Raw genomic sequence first — 18,563 nt, forward strand, 5'->3', positions numbered from 1 at the left:
CAGGGAGCCATTTTAAGTCCCACTCCAGCCATATTTTTGGAGACTTCAGTGGGACTTAAGTGGTGAATAGGTCTTCTTCTGGCCCTCTGTACTGGAGTGAATTTCGCTCTAGGTGCATAAATGTGCTTATACTGTGGGGTTGCAAAAAATTGTTTATAAACAGATTCCATTATACGAGTGCTAACACTGGTATAGATCCAACTCCCATGGAAGCCAACAGAAGTCTATTGAGTTTCATAGAAGCTAGATTGAACCTAATAACATTACTTATAGAAGATTAGGGTTGGAAGAGACTTCAGGAGGTCATCTAGTCCAACCCCCTGCCCAAAGCAGAACCAACCCCAACTAAATCATCCCAACCAGGGCTTTGTCAAGCCGGGCCTTAAAAACCTCTTAAGGATGGAGATTCCACCACTTCCCTAGGTAACCCATTCCAGTGCTTCACCACCCTCCTAGTGAAATAGTTTTTTTCTAATATCCAACCTAGACCTCCCCCACTGCAACTTGAGACCATTGCTCCTTGGTCTGTCATCTGCCACCACTGAGAACAGCCCAGCAAGCCATCCCAATGTGCAGAAAGAACAGCAAATATGGCAGGCGACCAGCTTGGCTTAACAGCAAAATCTTCAGTGAGCTTAAACACAAAAAGGAAGCTTACAAGAAGTGGAAACTTGGACAAATGACTGGGAGGAGTATAAAAATAGTGCTCAATCATGCAGGGGTGTAATCAGGAAGGCCAAAGCACAATTGGAGTTGCAGCTAGCAAGGGATGTGAAGGGTAACAAGAAAGGGTTCTACAGGTATGTTAGCAACAAGAAGGAGGTCAGGGAAAGTGTGGGACCCTTACTGAATGGAGAGGCAACCTAGTGACAGATGATGTGGAAAAAGCTGAAGTACTCAATGCTTTTTTTGCCTTGGTCTTCACAGACAAGGTCAGCTCCCAGATTGTTGCACCGGGCAGCACAGTATGAGGAGGAGGTGAGCAGCCCTCAGTGGTGAAAGAACAGGTTAAGGACTATTTAGAAAAGCTGGACATGCACAAGTCCATGGGTCCGGATCTAATGCATCTGAGGGTGCTGAGGGAGTTGGCTGATGTGATTGCAGACCCATTGGCCATTATCTTTGAAAACTTGTGGTGATCGGGGGAGGTACCGGACGATTGGAAAAAGGCAAATATGGTGCCCATCTTTAAAAAAGGGAAGGAGGAGAATCTGGGGAACTACAGACCGGTCAGCCTCACCTCAGTCCCTGGAAAAATCACGGAGCGGGTCCTCAAGGAATCCATTTTGAAGCACTTGGAAGAGAGGAAGGTAATCAGGAACAGTCAACATGGATTCACGCAGGGCAAGTCATGCCTTGGTCGTGATTGCCTTTTATGTTGAGAGAACTGGCTCTGTGGATATGGGGAAAGCGGTGGATGTGATATAGCTTGACTTTAGCAAAGCTTTTGATACATTCCCCACAGTATTCTTGCCAGCAAGTTAAAAAAGTATGGATTGGACGAATGGACTATAAGGTGAATAAAAAGCTGGCTAGATCGTCGGGCTCAACGGGTAGTGATCAACGGCTCGATGTCTAGTTGGCAGCTGGTATCAAGTGGAGTTCCCGAGGAGTCTGTCCTGGGGCCGGTTTTGTTCAACATCTTCATTAATGATCTGGATGATGGGCTGGATTGCACCCTCAGCAAGTTTGCAGATAACACTAAGCTGGGAGGGGAGGTAAGGATAGGGCCCAGAGTGACCTAGACAAATTGGAGGATTGGGCTAAAATAAATCTGATGAGGTTCAACAAGGACAAGTGCAGAATCCTGCACTTAGGACAGAAGAATCCCATGCACTGCTACAGGATGGGGACCTACTGGCTAAGGGGCAGTTCGGCAGAAAAGGACCTGGGGGTTACAGTGAACAAGAAGCTGGATATGAGTCAGCAGTGTGCCCTTGTTGCCGTGAAGGCTAACGGCGTATTGGGCTCCATTAGTAGGAGCGTTGCCAGCAGATCAAGGGAAGTGATTATTCCCCTCTATTCGGCACTTGTGAGTCCACATCTGGAGTATTGCATCCAGCTTTGGGCCCCCCACTACAGAAGGGATGTGAACAACTTGGAGAGAGTCCAGCGGAGGGCAACGAAAATGATCAGGGGGCTGGGGTACTTGACTTACGAGGAGAGGCTGAGGGAACTGGGCTTGTTTAGTATGCAGAAGAGAAGAGTGAGGGGGGATTTTATAGCGCCTTCAACTACCTGAAGGGGGTTCCAAAGAGGATGGAAAATAAACTGTTCTCAGTGGTGGCAGATGACAGAACAAGGAGCAATGGTCTCAAGTTGCAGTGGGGGAGGTCTAGGTTGGATATTAGGAAAAACTATTTCACTAGGTGGGTGGTGAAGCACTGGAATGGGTTACCTAGGGAAGTGGTGGAATCTCCTTCCTTAGAGGTTTTTATGGCCCGGCTTGATAAAATCCTGGTTGGGATGATTTAGTTGGCGTTGGTCCTGCTTTGAGCAGGGGGTTGGACTAGATGACCTCCTGAGATCTCTTCCAACCCTAATCTTCTATGATTCTCTTTGTTTCTGGGTGGACCCTGCTGCCATGCACTATAAGTTCTGTAGTGTGCTTTGACCTACTGCTATTTCAGAACAGAGTCCAGTAGATTTACACCCTGGCTTTCCATGCACTATGTCTCCATATAGATAAGCCCTATGTTTTCAGAGTCTATGTAAAGATGCACCATGAAGATCTTTTTCTTGTCATTTGAAATTTCTTATTGGTCAAAAACTCCCCCAACATCCATCTCAGCTAAAAACAAACATCCTAGTTTCTGAAAAGGCTGAAAGAGGAAATAGGCTTTACATTAAATTTATTTCAAATCACAGAATTCATACACTGATTTGTGGAGTGTTCTTATGTTGGGGTTGGTGAATTTGAAGCATGGAATAAAAATAAGGAGTTGGTGACATTTTTGTTATAATTTTCAGACTATAGACTATGATTTTGTTTGCTTAAATCAGAAAACAAGCAATTTAGGAATAATAAAATTGGGGGGGTTAAGCATGAATAGATTTTGAATAGTTTGTCTATCTAAACAAATCAATGAATGTATTTCCTATTATTATTGCCATCATCTTTGTTTAGCTCCAACCCCTGCTCCCAGACAGAGTTCTCCATCAAAATCATCAGTCTCTCATACCAGTGACCCTACTGCAGATGACCTCTTTGAAGAGGGGTTTGAAAGCCCAAGCAAAAGTGAAGAGCAGGAGGCTGTGAGTAGCATGACTCCTAATACTAACTAGACTTTTCTAGCTAGAAAATACCAGGGAGTAACTGAAAGTCATCTGGAAATGTCAAATAAATATTTCAATAGGATTGGTGGATTTTTTTAAGGGAAGTTGCAGAGAACTTTCATTTCCAAGTATGGGTTTGATAGCTATCGAACATTAGCATGATATTGACAATAGTATGTATTAATATTAAGGAGCTAAATTCAGAGTTGATATGTAAAGCGGTGTAAGTTATGTACCCTCAAACATCCATCAACCTACTTACACCATTTACGGATGTGTAAGGGATTCCAGGTTGATGTAACATACATGCCGAGGAAGCAGAAGAAGGTGTAAGAGTATATATGTTAAAACAGTATGGCCCACACTGGCTTACACATTCTTACATTTTCCTGCTAGTTGTTGTTCTTGTTATATACCTCACTTGTGGGCCTTTAGCGTATGATTTTTCTCCATTAAGGTCCCATTACACTTAGTGAGACTGAGTGGGCCAAAGTCAGAGGTTGGCTAAATGGGGATTGTATGTCATAAAATGCCCTGGTAACTGGGTTTGAGTTGAAGTCAAAGAAAGGCTAAAAGGAGCCCAAGTTGTTGTAACGTACATGCAGAGGGGATAGAAGAGAGCATAAATTACACAAGATTAAACGCTCTCTGATTCACATAGATTTGCTTATGAATTTAGTCCAAGATCTGCTTTCAGGGACTGGGCCTGCCGTCATTTTGGGTCTGACCAATGCCTATTGAAGTCAGGGGCAGCTCTTTTACAACTTCAACAGGCATTAAATCCGTGCCCTTATGTATGCAACACCCATTTGAAGTCCATGCAAATTTTGAAAGCATATTAATTGTAGGATCTTACCCTTTGTGTTTTAAAACCTACAGTAGCTGCACGTGATAGAATGTGTCCCTAGCATGAAAATAACCTCTTACTGCCTTTTCACTTCCTGTTGTTGAGAAAAAAGGTGTTATGTTCTTGTATTCTAGCCTGATGGATCTCAGGCCTCTTCCAACAGTGATCCATTTGGTGAGCCTACTGGTGATACTATAAGTCCACAGGTCGGTAGCTAGATAGCGCAGGTTGGGGTAGGTATCTGTCCTTTTTTTCTCTCTCCATCTTGAGGTGTTCACTTACTCTTTTACCAATGCCTACCATCACTTCCATGGATGCATCATTTATTTTTCCTTTACTACATCTTTCCCTTTTCCTCTCCACTCCCACCCCCTATTTATTCCTCATCCTCAATGGTTTGCATGGCTTCTGCCGTTTGCTAAGTGTTTCCAGTTGTGCACTTGTATGTGTTGCAGCTGCCTACATGCTTTAAACCAGTGATACTCCTCTGCAACTTGTGAGCCGCAAGTGGCTTTTTGATGTGTCTCCTGTGGCTCTTTGCAGCACATGATATTAAAATCGTGTGTGATTTAATTATTAACCCATCTAAGTTATTAACTGATCAGGATGTTTTTACTATGTTATTTGCCATTTAAGTTATCAACTTGCACCAAGTTATTAACCTATTTGCTGTAAGAAAAAATATACCCATATAAACTAAATATATCCAATCATGCTGTTTAAATATGAATAGTACTATAGTAAATGAAACAATGAATTCACACTGCTGTGGTTCTTTTGGGTAATGTGGATCGCTAATTTGGCTCCTGAACCATGAGGTCTGAGTATCACTGGTTTAAACAAATGTACTGTGACTGCAGAATTGTTTTTAAGTCATGTCAGAATTTTAGGGGGTAAATACAGAAATTTCAGCTATTACTAGTAAACCTCAATATGTTGTGCAGAAGTTTATCTTAGATAAAAATGACACTGGTATTTACACAGATGTAACAGATTAAGTGGAATAACACATCTTGCCCACTTGAAGGAATTTAAAAAAATAAAGATGTGCCAACACGTCCCCCTAAATCAGTGTGGCAGAGCAGTTGCAGAACTCCATTTCTTATTATCTGTATATAAAAAAAATGTAATACTGAAGTTGAAATTTTTGTTGTTTTATCTCCAATGTCAAATTAAAACCATCAGGAAGCGATGGCGATTTTACATATACACATTTTAGGCATGACGATTTTCATTAATTGACCATTACACATAAAACAATGTTAATTCCAGTTATATGGGGGAGATGATCTTTGCATCTTTTTTCCTTACAGAACACACTGGAAATGTAGTACTTAGTGAAAATTCTAAGACATACTCATCGATATTTTCAGTCCAGTATATATGTTTTGCAAAGAGATAGTGAAGCTACAGTAATTCTGAGTGTTGAGCATTGCCATTCCATCCAAATATGTTTTAATGTTACTATTTGAAGAATATGTTTAATTAGCTGTACTCTTTTGTCATTCATATTTTTAACACTCAAATATGTGACTTACTATAGCTTCTGTTTCTCAGCATGCTGCTGCTGGGACAAATCCCTTACATTGGTAGAATACTTCTCATTTTGTCTAGATACTGCACTATATTCAACATGTATGACTTATATATCTTAAGCATCAATAAGTTGTCTCTTCTGAAAATTAATAGTTGCTTTAGGGAGCCCACTTGCTTAATACATTAAATCTGGTAAAAGAATTTAAGATAACTTTGCTTTGGTACATTTTGGGGGCATTTCGACTATTTACTAACAATACATAATGCAGTGCAAAAAGTATCACACTAATCCTCAGCGGCACAAGGATGAGTGTAAGGGGAAGCAAAAGTGACTCTAAGACATGTTTATGCCTCCCTAAATTCGGGAGCCAAAGATGTTTGAGTGGTGGAATCCACCACGGGTCAAGTCGGAGCACCCAGAGGGCTAATTTAAATGCTGCTCCCTAAGGATCATTCCCCAGCAGGGGTTGGTGGACCACATGGTAATTCAGCTCCACCTTTTTCTGCTCCCTTCGGCCCCAGCCAGCATTGACACAACCCCTATGTTGGGGAATCGGGTACCACTAGAGGCTGGCATAGCCCACTATGCCAGCTTTGTGCCTTTCCAGGATTCCCCCATTTAATTGGAGGTTGAAGATCTGGCCATTTTTCCCATATTACAGTGTGTCTGCAAAGCACATCTATGTATTTATGAACAAATGTTTATTGATTATTATTATTATTATTAAGTATCAGGGTCAAGATAATTTTCAGAACTATTTGACAATAATGAAGAATTCCTCCTTCTCATTTGTTGACTGATACACAAAGGTGGCTCATGCATTTCATACAAGTTTTACTTATCAAGGCTACTGCAGGTTGCTTGTGACAACCATTTAAGTCTGTTGTTACATACGATATTAGATTGTACACTCCTTGTGGTGGGGGTGGCTTTTTGTGCTCTTTGTACCAGGGCCGGCTCCAGGCACCAGCCCACCAAGGTTGTGCTTGGGGCGGCACCTGGAGGGGGGCGGCGCTCCGGCCCCCGGGGAGAGCGGGGCCACGGCCGGGCTCGCCGCCCTCCCCCCGGCGCTCTGGCCGCCCTCCCCCCCCGGCGCCCTCCCCCCGGTCGGGGCTCGCCGCCCTGCCCCCTGCGCTCTGGCCGCCGGGGGGAGAGCCGAGCCCCCGCTGGGGCTCGCCGCCCTCCTCCCAGGGCTCCGGCGCCCTCCCCCCCGGCGCCCTCCCCCTGGCCGCCGGGGGGAGAGCGGAGCCCTCGCTGGGGTTTGCCGTCCTCCCCCCGGGGCTCCGCCCCCCCCCCCGCAGGGGGGGGGGCGGGGGGCGGCCGGAGGCTTTTTTGCCTGGGGCGGCAAAAAAGCCAGAGCCGGCCCTGCTTTGTACATTGCCAAGCACAATGGAGAGAACTAGGGCTCCTAGACACTACAATAATACAAATGATAATACACCGCTACCTCACTGTAACGCCACCCAATATAACATGAATTCGGATATAACGCGGTAAAGCAGTGCTCCAGAGGGGGCGGGGCTGCACACTCTGGTGGATCAAAGCAAGTTCAATATAACGCGGTTTCACCTATAACGCGGTAAGATTTTTTGGCTCCCGAGGACAGCGTTATATCGAGGTAGAGGTGTAATAACTTCTGGTTGATTTCAGTGTTGTCATTCATTTTTGGGCCTAGCCAATAGTACGTGTTTCACAATTCAACCTATTCAAGTTTACGCACATCATCATTACATCATATAACTCGGGGCAATATAAAATATTGTTGCTATTTATTGTTTGTACTGCAGTAATGTCTAGGGGCTCTAGTTATAGACCAGGGCCCTATTGTGTTAGACAGTAGGCAAACACAGAACAAAAACACAGTCCCTGCCCCAAAGAGCTTACAATCTAAATACCATAGTGTCTCAATGCAGTACCATTCAACAGCAGACTAGAGGAAATCCACTTGCTAGAATCAGTTCCTCTTACTCAGAAACATTATATCATCAGTGAAGCGGGGGGGAGGCCTAAGTTCAGGAGAGACTCCGTGGAGAATTTTTAATTCAACGCATAAAATAGTCAGGCCAAGCCTTTTTTAGCCTCATTGTAATGAGAAACATACTCTAGTACAAAAGAAGAACTAGGATTACAATCTGCGTAGAGGGTGGTTTTTTACATTAAAAGGTAGACATCACATGGTCATTTCAGAACCTAGTTCTTTATTGCAAGAATTGCATAATATACAAGTGGGATGAATGGACTTCCCAAGAACATTTTGTTTGCAGTGTTTTAGCTGTGTTGGTCCCAGGATATTAGCAATACAAGGTGGGTGAGGTAATATCTTTTATTGGAGCAACTTCTGTTGGTGAAAGAGACAAGCTTTTGAGCTACACAGAACTCTTTTTCAAACCAGAAGAATTCTGTGTAGCTCGAAAACTTGTCTCTTTCACTAACAGAAGTTGGTCCAATAAAAGGCATTACCTCACCCACTTGTCCTTTCCAATAACATGACATTCTATGATACATTATGAAGGGTTTTCAGAGTTGATCTGTTCCCACCATCTTCATAATCAGCTCTGCACATATAATATCTTCTATCTTAGTGTATTCAGGTACAGTATAGTCACCAACTGATATTTCTTAATCTGATTTATTTCCTATGTTAGCAGTTTGGTTTCTCAGTTCCTTGCAATCTTAGGTGTTCTCGCTTAGACTACGTTGGCATTTATCAGTTGCTATCTCCATGTCTATATTTCTCCTCTCATCCTCTTGTAGTTTTAAACTGAATCTTTCAAACTTCTTATCACACAGCAGCCCTTATCACAACTAATCTGTTTAGTAAAGGCTGTGGAGTGCTTAGGTAAATCTGACATTTATTGATAAGTTAGATCTTTGCCCCACTGTTGTTTGAGACCAAACGCAGACAGGCCTGACTTCACAGCTCAAGGAAGCTTGAGTATTCGCAGAGCTAGTCCTAATAAGAATTCTATCCAGTCATTTTCTCTCTGGTTGAGAAAAGCAAATGTGTGAAGTGATTGTACAGAAAGGAGGAGAAAAACAGTATATAACAAGAATGCTTTCATTAGCTGGGTTTTGATTTATGCTTAGGTGGCACAATCCTATTGCTCTTTCTAGATAACCATAGTGAAAGGGGGAGAAAAAAGGAAATATTTGTTTAGCTAAGATTCTGTAAAATAAGCTACATATCTTACTTCACAGGTGTCTAGTCAAAGCGGTATTTACAATAGAAAAAGGATTTTCAGTTATTCTGCCTTAGTCCCTATGGATACCATCACCATATATAAAAAGTATGGGCCTGATCCTGAGAAGTGTTCAGTACCTGCAACTCTCACTGATGTGGAAGTTGCTGGTCCTCAGTCCATTTCAAGTTCAGCCACTAACTCTGCATCCGCAGTGACTGTAATCTTTATCAGCATACTGATCCATTATCAAGCAACACTGGATGGTTTCAGTGGTGAAAGTCAATGGAAGGCTACTGTGAGAAAGGATGAATGGACCTTTGGCTTTTTGACATCAGTGTATTTGGTTCATCCATGACTGGCATCTCAAGAATATACATGTTAACTGTGGAAGTAACTCTTCTAGGTCATTTGAATCTGAACCCTATTCCCTGATATCCTAGTACCACAAAAATAATACAGTTCTCTGTGGACTATAGGGACTAATTCCTACAGAAGAGTAAGGTCTGACAGTGATCAAGCTCTGAAAGAGTGTAAGGTGTTCTTTGGCACCACGGTTATTTCAACACAAGCTATTTAAAGTCATGGAACAAATACGGATGCAATGATTTGTTACCCAGTGTTCATATATGTGAAATAGTTGTCTTATAAGTGATTCTCGGCAAATCTTCAAAATATTTGTGGCTAGAGCTGATCACGTTCTCCTGGAGCAATCCTTCCTAGAAAAGCTATGCAACTGCTGTCTGAAGTGTGTGCAGACAACTGTAAGATCTCGAAATAAGTCAAACTCGTGATGCTGTTGTCATCACTGACATATGTCAGTAGTCCAACAATTGGCAGGTTGCCTGCTGGCTTCCATCTCTGGGTGGTAAGAAAACACCATGCGTCCTCCTTGACAAGAGTACTTACTAGGTTCATCAGTTCCAGGATGGACTCTTATAAGCCAGTCTTCCTGGGCTTATATCAGAGTTAACAGAGCATCTGCAGATGTTGATCCATGCTAAGCATGAGGATGAACCATAGAGGGTATAATATATTGATGCTGCCCAACCTGCCCTGGCTTTCCATCAACTTCAAGGTTCTGGCATTGTATTAAGAATCCCAGAACGGAATAGACTCTCAACATCTCAGAGACCTTTTTCCAGGATCCATGCGGTAAGCTCAATCAGAGCTAACTAGAGCCTAGATAGAAACTCGTAGGATTGGTGGTAGCTCCTTCTCTGCAGTTGGCTGTAAACTCTAGAACAGCCACTGAAAGGAAATCATGAAGAGTCCCATTTTGCCCTTTGCAGGCCCAGTCACCTCTTCACCATCATATTCTCCAAAGAACCTGAACTGGAAAAAAATAACAGCCGTGCAATTGTAGATAGCAACCCTAAATTACACCAGGACCAAGAGAGAGGGGTTGTCTTTCTGGACTGTCTTCACAATTGTATGTACTAAGATACTAAGGCTAGGTCTACACTACCCGCCTGAATCGGCGGGTAGAAATCGATCTCTCGGGGATCGAATTATCGCGTCTCGTTGGGACGCGACAATCGATCCCCAAATCGACGCTCTTACTCCACCAGCAGAGGTAGGAGGAAGCGCCGTCGACGGGGAGCCGCGGAGGTCGATTTTGCCACCGTCCTCACAGCGGGGTAAGTCGGCTCTGATACATCGAATTCAGCTACGCTATTCGCGTAGCTGAATTTGCGTATCTTAAATCGACCCCCCCCCCGTAGTGAAGACCTGCCCTAAGTGACCTGCCTTTTAAAATTCTAATAGTTAAATAGATGTTGGACATTGGGAAATGCTTCCTGTCTGATATAGTCACTATAACATCCAAAACGCTGAATATCAAATAATATTCACTAAATAGATGATTGGGGTATTCACACAGCTACTGGAATCTAAACACAGTTGAAGTTATTTTTAAAAATATCTTAAGCATCATTGGAAGACTAGGACAAGCCCTTCCATTACCACTGGGGTGTATACTTTTTGACTGCTGTCAGGTCCCTTAGAGCCTGGTTTATTGAATCTGCGTTTTATACACACAAAGCATGTTGTATCAAAGATACATTACACTCCAGAGTGCAGTTCTCCCAGATTTCCTTAACGTCCCTTCTCTGCTGCAGATTCTCAGCACAGGATTTTCCTTTTGGCTGGATGATCAGAAAGCCCAGTCTCATTTCCGGAAGTTTATCTGCTGAGACTGTGCTTACTGATTGCCTAGCCAGAAGGAAAACCCTGTGCTGAAAATCTGCATGAGAGGAGAGAGGTTAAAGAAATCTGAGAGGACAGCAACTCTAGAACGTAATGCATCTTTTATACAGCATTCTACATGTACATTGAAATGATCACCCGAGGACTGCAGAAAGTTGCCAATGAACATTGAAGTTGCTCTCACATCACAAGCCCACCCTGATACTGACACTTTTTGATTATGCCCTATGGTAACTGATTTGTTTGAGGAGCACATACTAGTAATACATTAAAAATGGAATCATGTTTATAATGTGTACATCCAGTTAGCTGATACAGTTCTAAGCCCGAGCTGTGAGCAGTCACCTAAATGCATGTTGTTTGCTTTTGGCATTGATGATTACAAAAAACACCCCTTAAAAAGAAATATTGAAGTATGAGGTATAACTTCAACAAAAGTATGTAGTTATTTATTGAAAAAAAGACTAAGTTCATTGCAATCAAGGGAAAGTAGGCCACACTTTTTCAAACTTGGGGGGCATACAGTCATGCTCCTAAATAAATGGCCAGATTTTCAGAGGTACTGAATATACACAGTTCCCAGTGAGATCAGCGCTCATCGCCTCTAGATACAGGGTACTTCTTTAGTTTCCCCGATATGGATTTAGATGTCTCATTTCAGGCACTTATCTTTGAACATTTTGGACCTACTTCCTAATAGGCCAGGCCCTTTTCTCAAATAATTGACTTGGGTGCCCATCTCCTTTTTCACTGAACATTTATAACCACCGTCTTTTGTATTTAACAGTCACTGTCCACAATAAGTAGCCATACACTGGCATCTGAGTAGGGTTGAGCCAAACACTAATTTGATTATTGATTACAATATGGATGGGGAGAGTTACTTTTAATAGAACTACCTCAGCATCCAGCATTTTTCTGATATTGCCATTGTGCCCAACCATCTATTTCATAGAAGGGGAAAACTCTGTGAGGTTCAAGACATCTACATGAACTGTCAACCCTCTGTGTTACTTTCAGGGTCCTATTTTTCCTGACAGGAGCCTCACTCAGGAGTCATTCTCCCATTTGCTCCTTCTGCCATTACTAATATCCTACCATCCCCCATTGGGAGGAAGGTAGAAGGCTTAGAGTAAAGGTTAATGCTGCTATGAGAATCATTAAGTTTGGTTGCCTTTATGTAGTATTTCCTCTGAGTTTTGATAGGAATTCACTCTGTAAGAAGACCGCTTTTCATTTCTGCTTCCCTCATCCCTCTGGCAGGGACACCCACAGATCCCTACATGTGTGGTGTTTGTGAGGAGGCTGTTTGTGTGTGCTTCTGACTGTAGATAATTTCTTCACCCCTTAACCAAATCATTCAGGGGAAGATTTTTCTTACTGTTCACCAGTTGTCACAGTTTGCTCAGGGGTTGGCATGGGTAGGAGAGGGACAGCTCGAACCTTTGCAACATACAGCTGTTTTGAGGAGTAAAGTGAAGATGGACACAGAGCGACAGATGGGCTTCCACTGAGATGTATGGAAGCAGTTCACACTTTATGGGAAAACCACATCCCACTGCTCTGCAGCCATGGAGAGTTTAGCAGTAGGGCAGGATTTTATGAGTTTGTACCAGGAATGTGAAATCCCCATGAGCCATGGAGCCCAGGTGTGTGTGGGATCCCTGCAAATGGGGACACAGCAATGACTGAAAGTGAGAAAAGTGGTTCCACCACTACATGTTTCCACCAGCCATTGTTCCTCCATAGAAGCACAATCAACACCGAGGCTGCTACAGCCCTGAGGCTGTATAGGATCTATGGAGGAGCTCCACTCCTGCAAATTCACATGGGAATGAAGGATTCCTTCTCTTAACTCCAGCAAAATTCCCTAGCACACAGACCAGCAGCTTGGGCATTGCACTGAGGCCAGGATTTGAGTTGTAGATAGTTCACACTTAAGGCTGTAAAAAGAACAGGAGTACTTGTGGCACCTTAGAGACTAACAAATTTATTTGAGCATAAGCTTTTGTGGGCTACAGCCCACTTCATCAGATGCATAGAATGGAACATATAGTAAGGAGATAAATATATGTTCCATTCTATGCATCCGATGAAGTGGGCTGTAGCCCACGAAAGCTTATGCTCAAATAAATTTGTTAGTCTCTAAGGTGCCACAAGTACTCCTGTTCTTTTTGCGGATACAGACTAACACGGCTGCTACTCTGAAACTTCAGGCGGTGTGTGTGCAGATTCAGAAAGGCGTGTGTTGGTTTACATTCAACAGGTTACCTTTGCAACTATAATGGCTAGAAACTAATGAGTAGCCACCAACTCACCACAATAAACTTTCTTATTCCCCCATTGGCCAGTTGTTCAGTTTGCCAAACCCTATAACTTATTTATTTCATGTTAGCTTTTGCTGTCCTCTCTGCAATGTGAATTTGATTCTAACGTGGCTAAATTTAACTTCACGCCATTGTATTTGAATATTTATTATAGTGTGGAAAGTTAATGCAATGTGGCATTAATTAGCCTTTCTGCCTGTCTCGTTCTCTTTTTAGGTGTCATTCTCAGTTTAAAAAATTTGTTTCTGAAAATGAAGTAGAGGGCAGTCGTACTATATCTTGCAGCCAGAATGAATATATTATCAAGAAAACAGTGTCAGATATATGAAATATCACTCTGAAGACATGGCAGTTTTCCTGTTTCTAAGAAATTCATAGTAAAATACCTATTGAGCAAAACAAAATGGTTTCTTCCAATAGTGATATAATTAGACTTATCATCAACCCCTGCAAAATTAACTTTCATGGTTTTCATATCAGAACTCATAAGATATATAGTAGAAATGTAAAGTTTATTCATCTTAAATCTAACTGCAATGTCATGAAGTCATCTTACAATAGCAATGTATCTGTTAGCAAACATTTGTTCTATATCAACTGTATAAAAATACCCCGCTATGTTTTGTGCTGTAACGTTTGGGCCAGATCCTTAGCCTGACATCCGTGGAGTTATGGTGGTTTTCACCAGCTGAGGATCTGGCCCATGAATTTCAGAATACCTAGATATATAATTATCACTGAATTTCTTCACACATACATACCCAGCAACACCTCCTGAGAACCAGTGTACAGTGCATATGGTAAAGTTTAATTAAATTTTAAATTAAATTAATGGAGATATCCTATCCCCTAGAACTGGAAGGGACCTTGAAAGGTCATCGAGTCGAGCCCCCTGCCTTCACTAGGCTCAGTATATGTGTGAAACTTCTCTGATGTAATGTTGAATTGCTTTTTCTTAAAAATTCCTTTGGGAAGCCATAATCATTCAACGCATGAAGGCAAGCAAACATTTCCTTAGCTGTTACTTTTGGGTTTTATCTCTAGGTGCAATGCCGTTCACAAGCAGATGTTCTAAAAATGTCTTCAGACATCTCTGCTTATTTTTATTTTTATTGTCTTCAGGAAACAGAACCTCTCTACGCCCAGATCAACAGACCTAAGAAATAGCATTATTACAGGCTTGTGGTGCTTCAAGACTCCAGTGAAAATCTACAACCTGACAGGCCTTTTGGCTCTTATGCTTGTTTTTGATTGATCACGTCTGACAAAGGATAGAGGATTGCCCTACCAAACGTACCTGACAGTTTTTGGCAATGAATGGCAAATTTCTATGGCAGCACAAACATAAAAACGAGCCCTGCTTACCATGCCAAGCATCTGAGTTCTGAGCACCCACAGTACGAAATCTTACTCCTTGTTCTTCGTTTAAACTCTTCTTTGCATCCCACCTGAACAATGGGCATTTGAAATTGAATAAGTATTAGCCATTGTTTTTCTTTTAAACAAAAAAAAAAGCAGAATCCATATGTAGCAGTGGCATCGTCATTCAACAGCCTTTCAGGCACAAGTCTGCACTTTTTATGTCACGGTGACATGTTTCTCATTGTCATGTATATCAGGCTACTCTTGACATTATATTCCCCTCCCTCACCTCACCTCACCTCCGTCTTGGCATATTTAAAAAAAAAAAAAAGACAGGCTGTGTTATTTTTTTGTATTTCTTATTCTGTTGTTTTGTATGGGTAACAGAAATTAACAGCAAAATGCCTCCTATGGAAATGATTCTTAACTTGAAACCGCAGAATAAAACTGTGTTGATTATCCATCCTGGTTGAAAAACATTGCCAAATGGACCTTTAAGTTATAGCGCATCATGAGGAAGAATTGCTGCTTTTCTGTTTGAATACTCATTCTGTGGGTGGAAAAAGGACATCAAATCCCATTGATGAAAGAGGTGAAAAATATGTTATTTCCTAGGAAACTCATAAAACAAAGTACAGTAAAGGAATATTTTTTATTTCTTCGCTATCTTGCTGCTGTAATGCTATGCAGACAAGTGTTTTCTTCTCTGTGTGCCATTTTTGAAGAAAAAAAAATCATTTGCCAAATAATTCTGGTATAATTCTGGTTTATGGATTTTAGACGAAACAGACTTTATAAATGGGACAATGATGGCATGAATTTTGGAATAACAAACTGATTCTGTGATCAAATTGTTCATCTTTATCACTTTTTGTACATCAGAAAATTCAAATGGGATTTTTATTTTATAACTTGAAAAAAATCTTACCATTAAACTCTTTAAATGTTTAAGGGGAAATGGCTTTAAGGAGTTCAAATGAAAATTGCCAGTTTTTTGTAAATATAAATGTTATGAAAATTCTTTTAATAATGCCATTACACTGTAGAGAAGGTAGCAAATTGCAGTGCTTGGGAGGCGTGGCAAACCCAATTTGTGGTTCTTGCATCACATATGTTTTTTCACATGCTTATTATAATAGGCAGAGGCTGAAGAGCACCTGCCAACAGCAATTAGCTTGTCAGCAACTAGTAAAATTGCTGGGAACACAAGATTTTATGATCTAGCTTTTTCCACACAAGTATACATTCTCCACATTAAAAACAACAACCCACATTTCATAGACGTTTCTTTGATTCCGAAATCTCTAAATGGAAGTCATCAGACTGTTTACACACAGAACAGAAGAATTTAAAAACTCCTTTTTTTACATTTATGAAACAAAAGTGCAGTGTTTGGGTTCATATGTTAGCACATGATTTTCATAAAGAATCTATATATTTTTGCCCTACAGAGAATTGTTATACAGGTCAAATGTGTTTTCCTGATGTTCCTATGCAGTTACAGTATATTGAATTTAGTGGTTTAACACTAAAAAAAAAATATTAAAGAAATCAAACGATTAATCTGTTTTTAGGGTTATTGTGCAGATTTTGTTTTTAACTTGAAACATTAGGATTTATATTTCTGTCATTGATTTAAATAGGCCTGAAGTTGTAAATCTTTTACTTTCTTTCATCTCTAATATAAGCTAAAAAGGGTTTAGAAGACAGCATATTTACTGTAAACATAGAAAGCTGAAAGATGAACTGGTGATTGTTGATATGTACACCCAAATCTCATGATTCCAGTCTGATATTTTGAATTAGGTAAACTAGAGAATTGTGAGTTACAGAAGATATATGAATGACATATTACATATGGCTAGACCTAATGACCATGCAGAGAAGAGATCCTCCGATCCGTCATTGTTTGCTTATTCCATAGGCATGTAGAGACGCTTGTAGCAAAGTCATATTTTCACATCAGAAGAAAGGTGCAAACAGTTTTCTAACTGTAGGAGTTAAATCAAAACCAGATGGATTGTGTGTTTTGGGATTAAAATAAGGAAAAAAATATTTCCACAGGGCATTTCTTTTTTAAGGATATTTTCATAATTTTGATCTCAATAAGTGGTGCTACTTTCTTCCTCAATATGACTTTTTTAGGTTTTGTCTTGCAGAATTGAACCATGAAGACACTAATTTTGATTCCTCATAAACATTCAAAGCGTTGCATAGTCAATACATTTTCAGTTATGCAGTAAAATGTTTAGAGAGAAGGAAATGCAGAGTCAAGTCTCAGTGGATCCATTGACATTACATATATAGAGCTCAGATCGGAAAAGTAGGTACAAACTAAATGAGGTTGGGATTTTAAGATCAGTTTTATTAGAGACCATAGTCCACATTGTCATTGGCCATTTTGTTTTTATTTGTAACCAATATTTTTAAAAAATACATCTATAGCTACCATATCATTATCACTAGACTGCCCTTCCTGGTCATAGTTGAGATGCTGATTTGCAGAGGACTGTGGGGAGTCTGCACTGTACCAGTATTGTAGATAAATAACAGCTCCAGCTTGTGCAATTGTTTAAACTCTCATCCTTCACTAGCACTAAATTTGTCACTTTAAATTTTAAAACCAGGGAATCTCACCCAACATCCTGTTACCATCCCCAGAAGTTTCTTGATCTTTACATGTCATGAAAAATATTTTGATAGGTTTCATCAGACACTTGGATGACTACTATCATCTAATAATGTACTGGGCACCTTCTTTGCAAAAATGTTTACTCTGTGGTTTTCATTCATTTTTATTTCTGCATTCTGACATATTTTTTTAATAAAGATGAGAAAGCTAAAATGACTGTTGCAGTATGTTTCTAGACCTACTTTAACTTTACCTCAGATGATGACCATTTGTTAACATATATGGACACATTATTTTTAACTTTATGTGTAATGCATTCAACAACAAAAACAACAAATTTTTAGAAATTTTCCATTAATTTCTGTAACACACCATGTAATACTGTTACAAATAAAAATGTTTAAAAAAATCATTGTCATTCAAGTTAATTTGTTCCATAGTCTCTGCCTGTTGCAGAAAGCTGCTCACAGAAAGGTGCCAAAGTTTCTCTTGAGTACAATTTGCCATGGACAAGCTTATCTAAGACTAGGGATTTCTTTGGGGATGCCCAACCTGAGCCACCTTAAGCGTACCTTGTACCCAGAAGTGTTGAGGACCTGCCCTCTGAAAATTAGTCCCCTTTTGGGGTTTCTTAAGGTAGACACCCAAAAACACTAGTCATTTTTGAAAATAGTGGCCCATATCTCACAACTAATCAAATATATGATCATATGAGGAAAACCATGGTGTATAAGACCATCTCAAGCAGAAGTTGGTTCATGATTAGAGAAGTTGTGAATCATCCTGCTGAAATTTCACCCTTCAGATAAATCATGTAATCATGACAACTCTTAGGCTAGGCAAAAGCCCTATAATGAAAGTAAAAGTTTGACTTTGTGGCCAACATTTTCAAAAGGAGGTGCCCAAAGGCACTTAAGCATGTGTGTAATTTTAAGCAATTGAGTAGCCTCATTTATTTCAGTGGAACTTTTCACATGCTTAAAGTTATATATACGTCCGGATGCCTTGTTGTATTGAGGCCCCAAATCAACCTGTGGAACTCCTTGCCAGGGGATGTTGTGAAGGCCAAGACTATAACAGGGTAACTAGATAAATTCATGGAGGATAGGTCCATCATTAGCTATTAGCCAGGATGGTGTCCCTAGCCCAGTGTTTCTCAAACTGGGGTCGCCGCTTGTGTAGGGAAAGCCCCTGG

At 40.8% G+C, this 18,563-nt stretch overlaps 1 protein-coding gene across 2 annotated transcripts in view; it reads left to right on the plus strand.

The window, feature by feature from the left end:
• The window catches only part of LOC112120565 (disabled homolog 1), a 258,238-nt gene extending 241,862 nt beyond the window's left edge, over nt 1–16,376 (plus strand). Inside the window, exons 15-17 of one of the 2 annotated variants that reach the window (XM_024219691.2) lie at nt 3,128–3,255; nt 4,258–4,356; nt 14,497–16,376. In XM_024219691.2, coding sequence (XP_024075459.1) covers nt 3,128–3,255; nt 4,258–4,341 — 212 coding nt within the window. In that variant the 3' untranslated portion in view covers nt 4,342–4,356; nt 14,497–16,376. The remainder of the gene's footprint in view (nt 1–3,127; nt 3,256–4,257; nt 4,357–14,496) is intronic. The other variant, XM_024219692.2, reaches the window with a different exon arrangement.
• The last annotated feature ends 2,187 nt before the right edge of the window (nt 16,377–18,563 follow it).

This window comes from Terrapene carolina, unplaced genomic scaffold (assembly GCF_002925995.2).
Source record: "Terrapene carolina triunguis isolate 2854851 unplaced genomic scaffold, T_m_triunguis-2.0 Scaffold103, whole genome shotgun sequence".
Lineage (NCBI taxonomy): Eukaryota > Metazoa > Chordata > Testudines > Emydidae > Terrapene > Terrapene triunguis.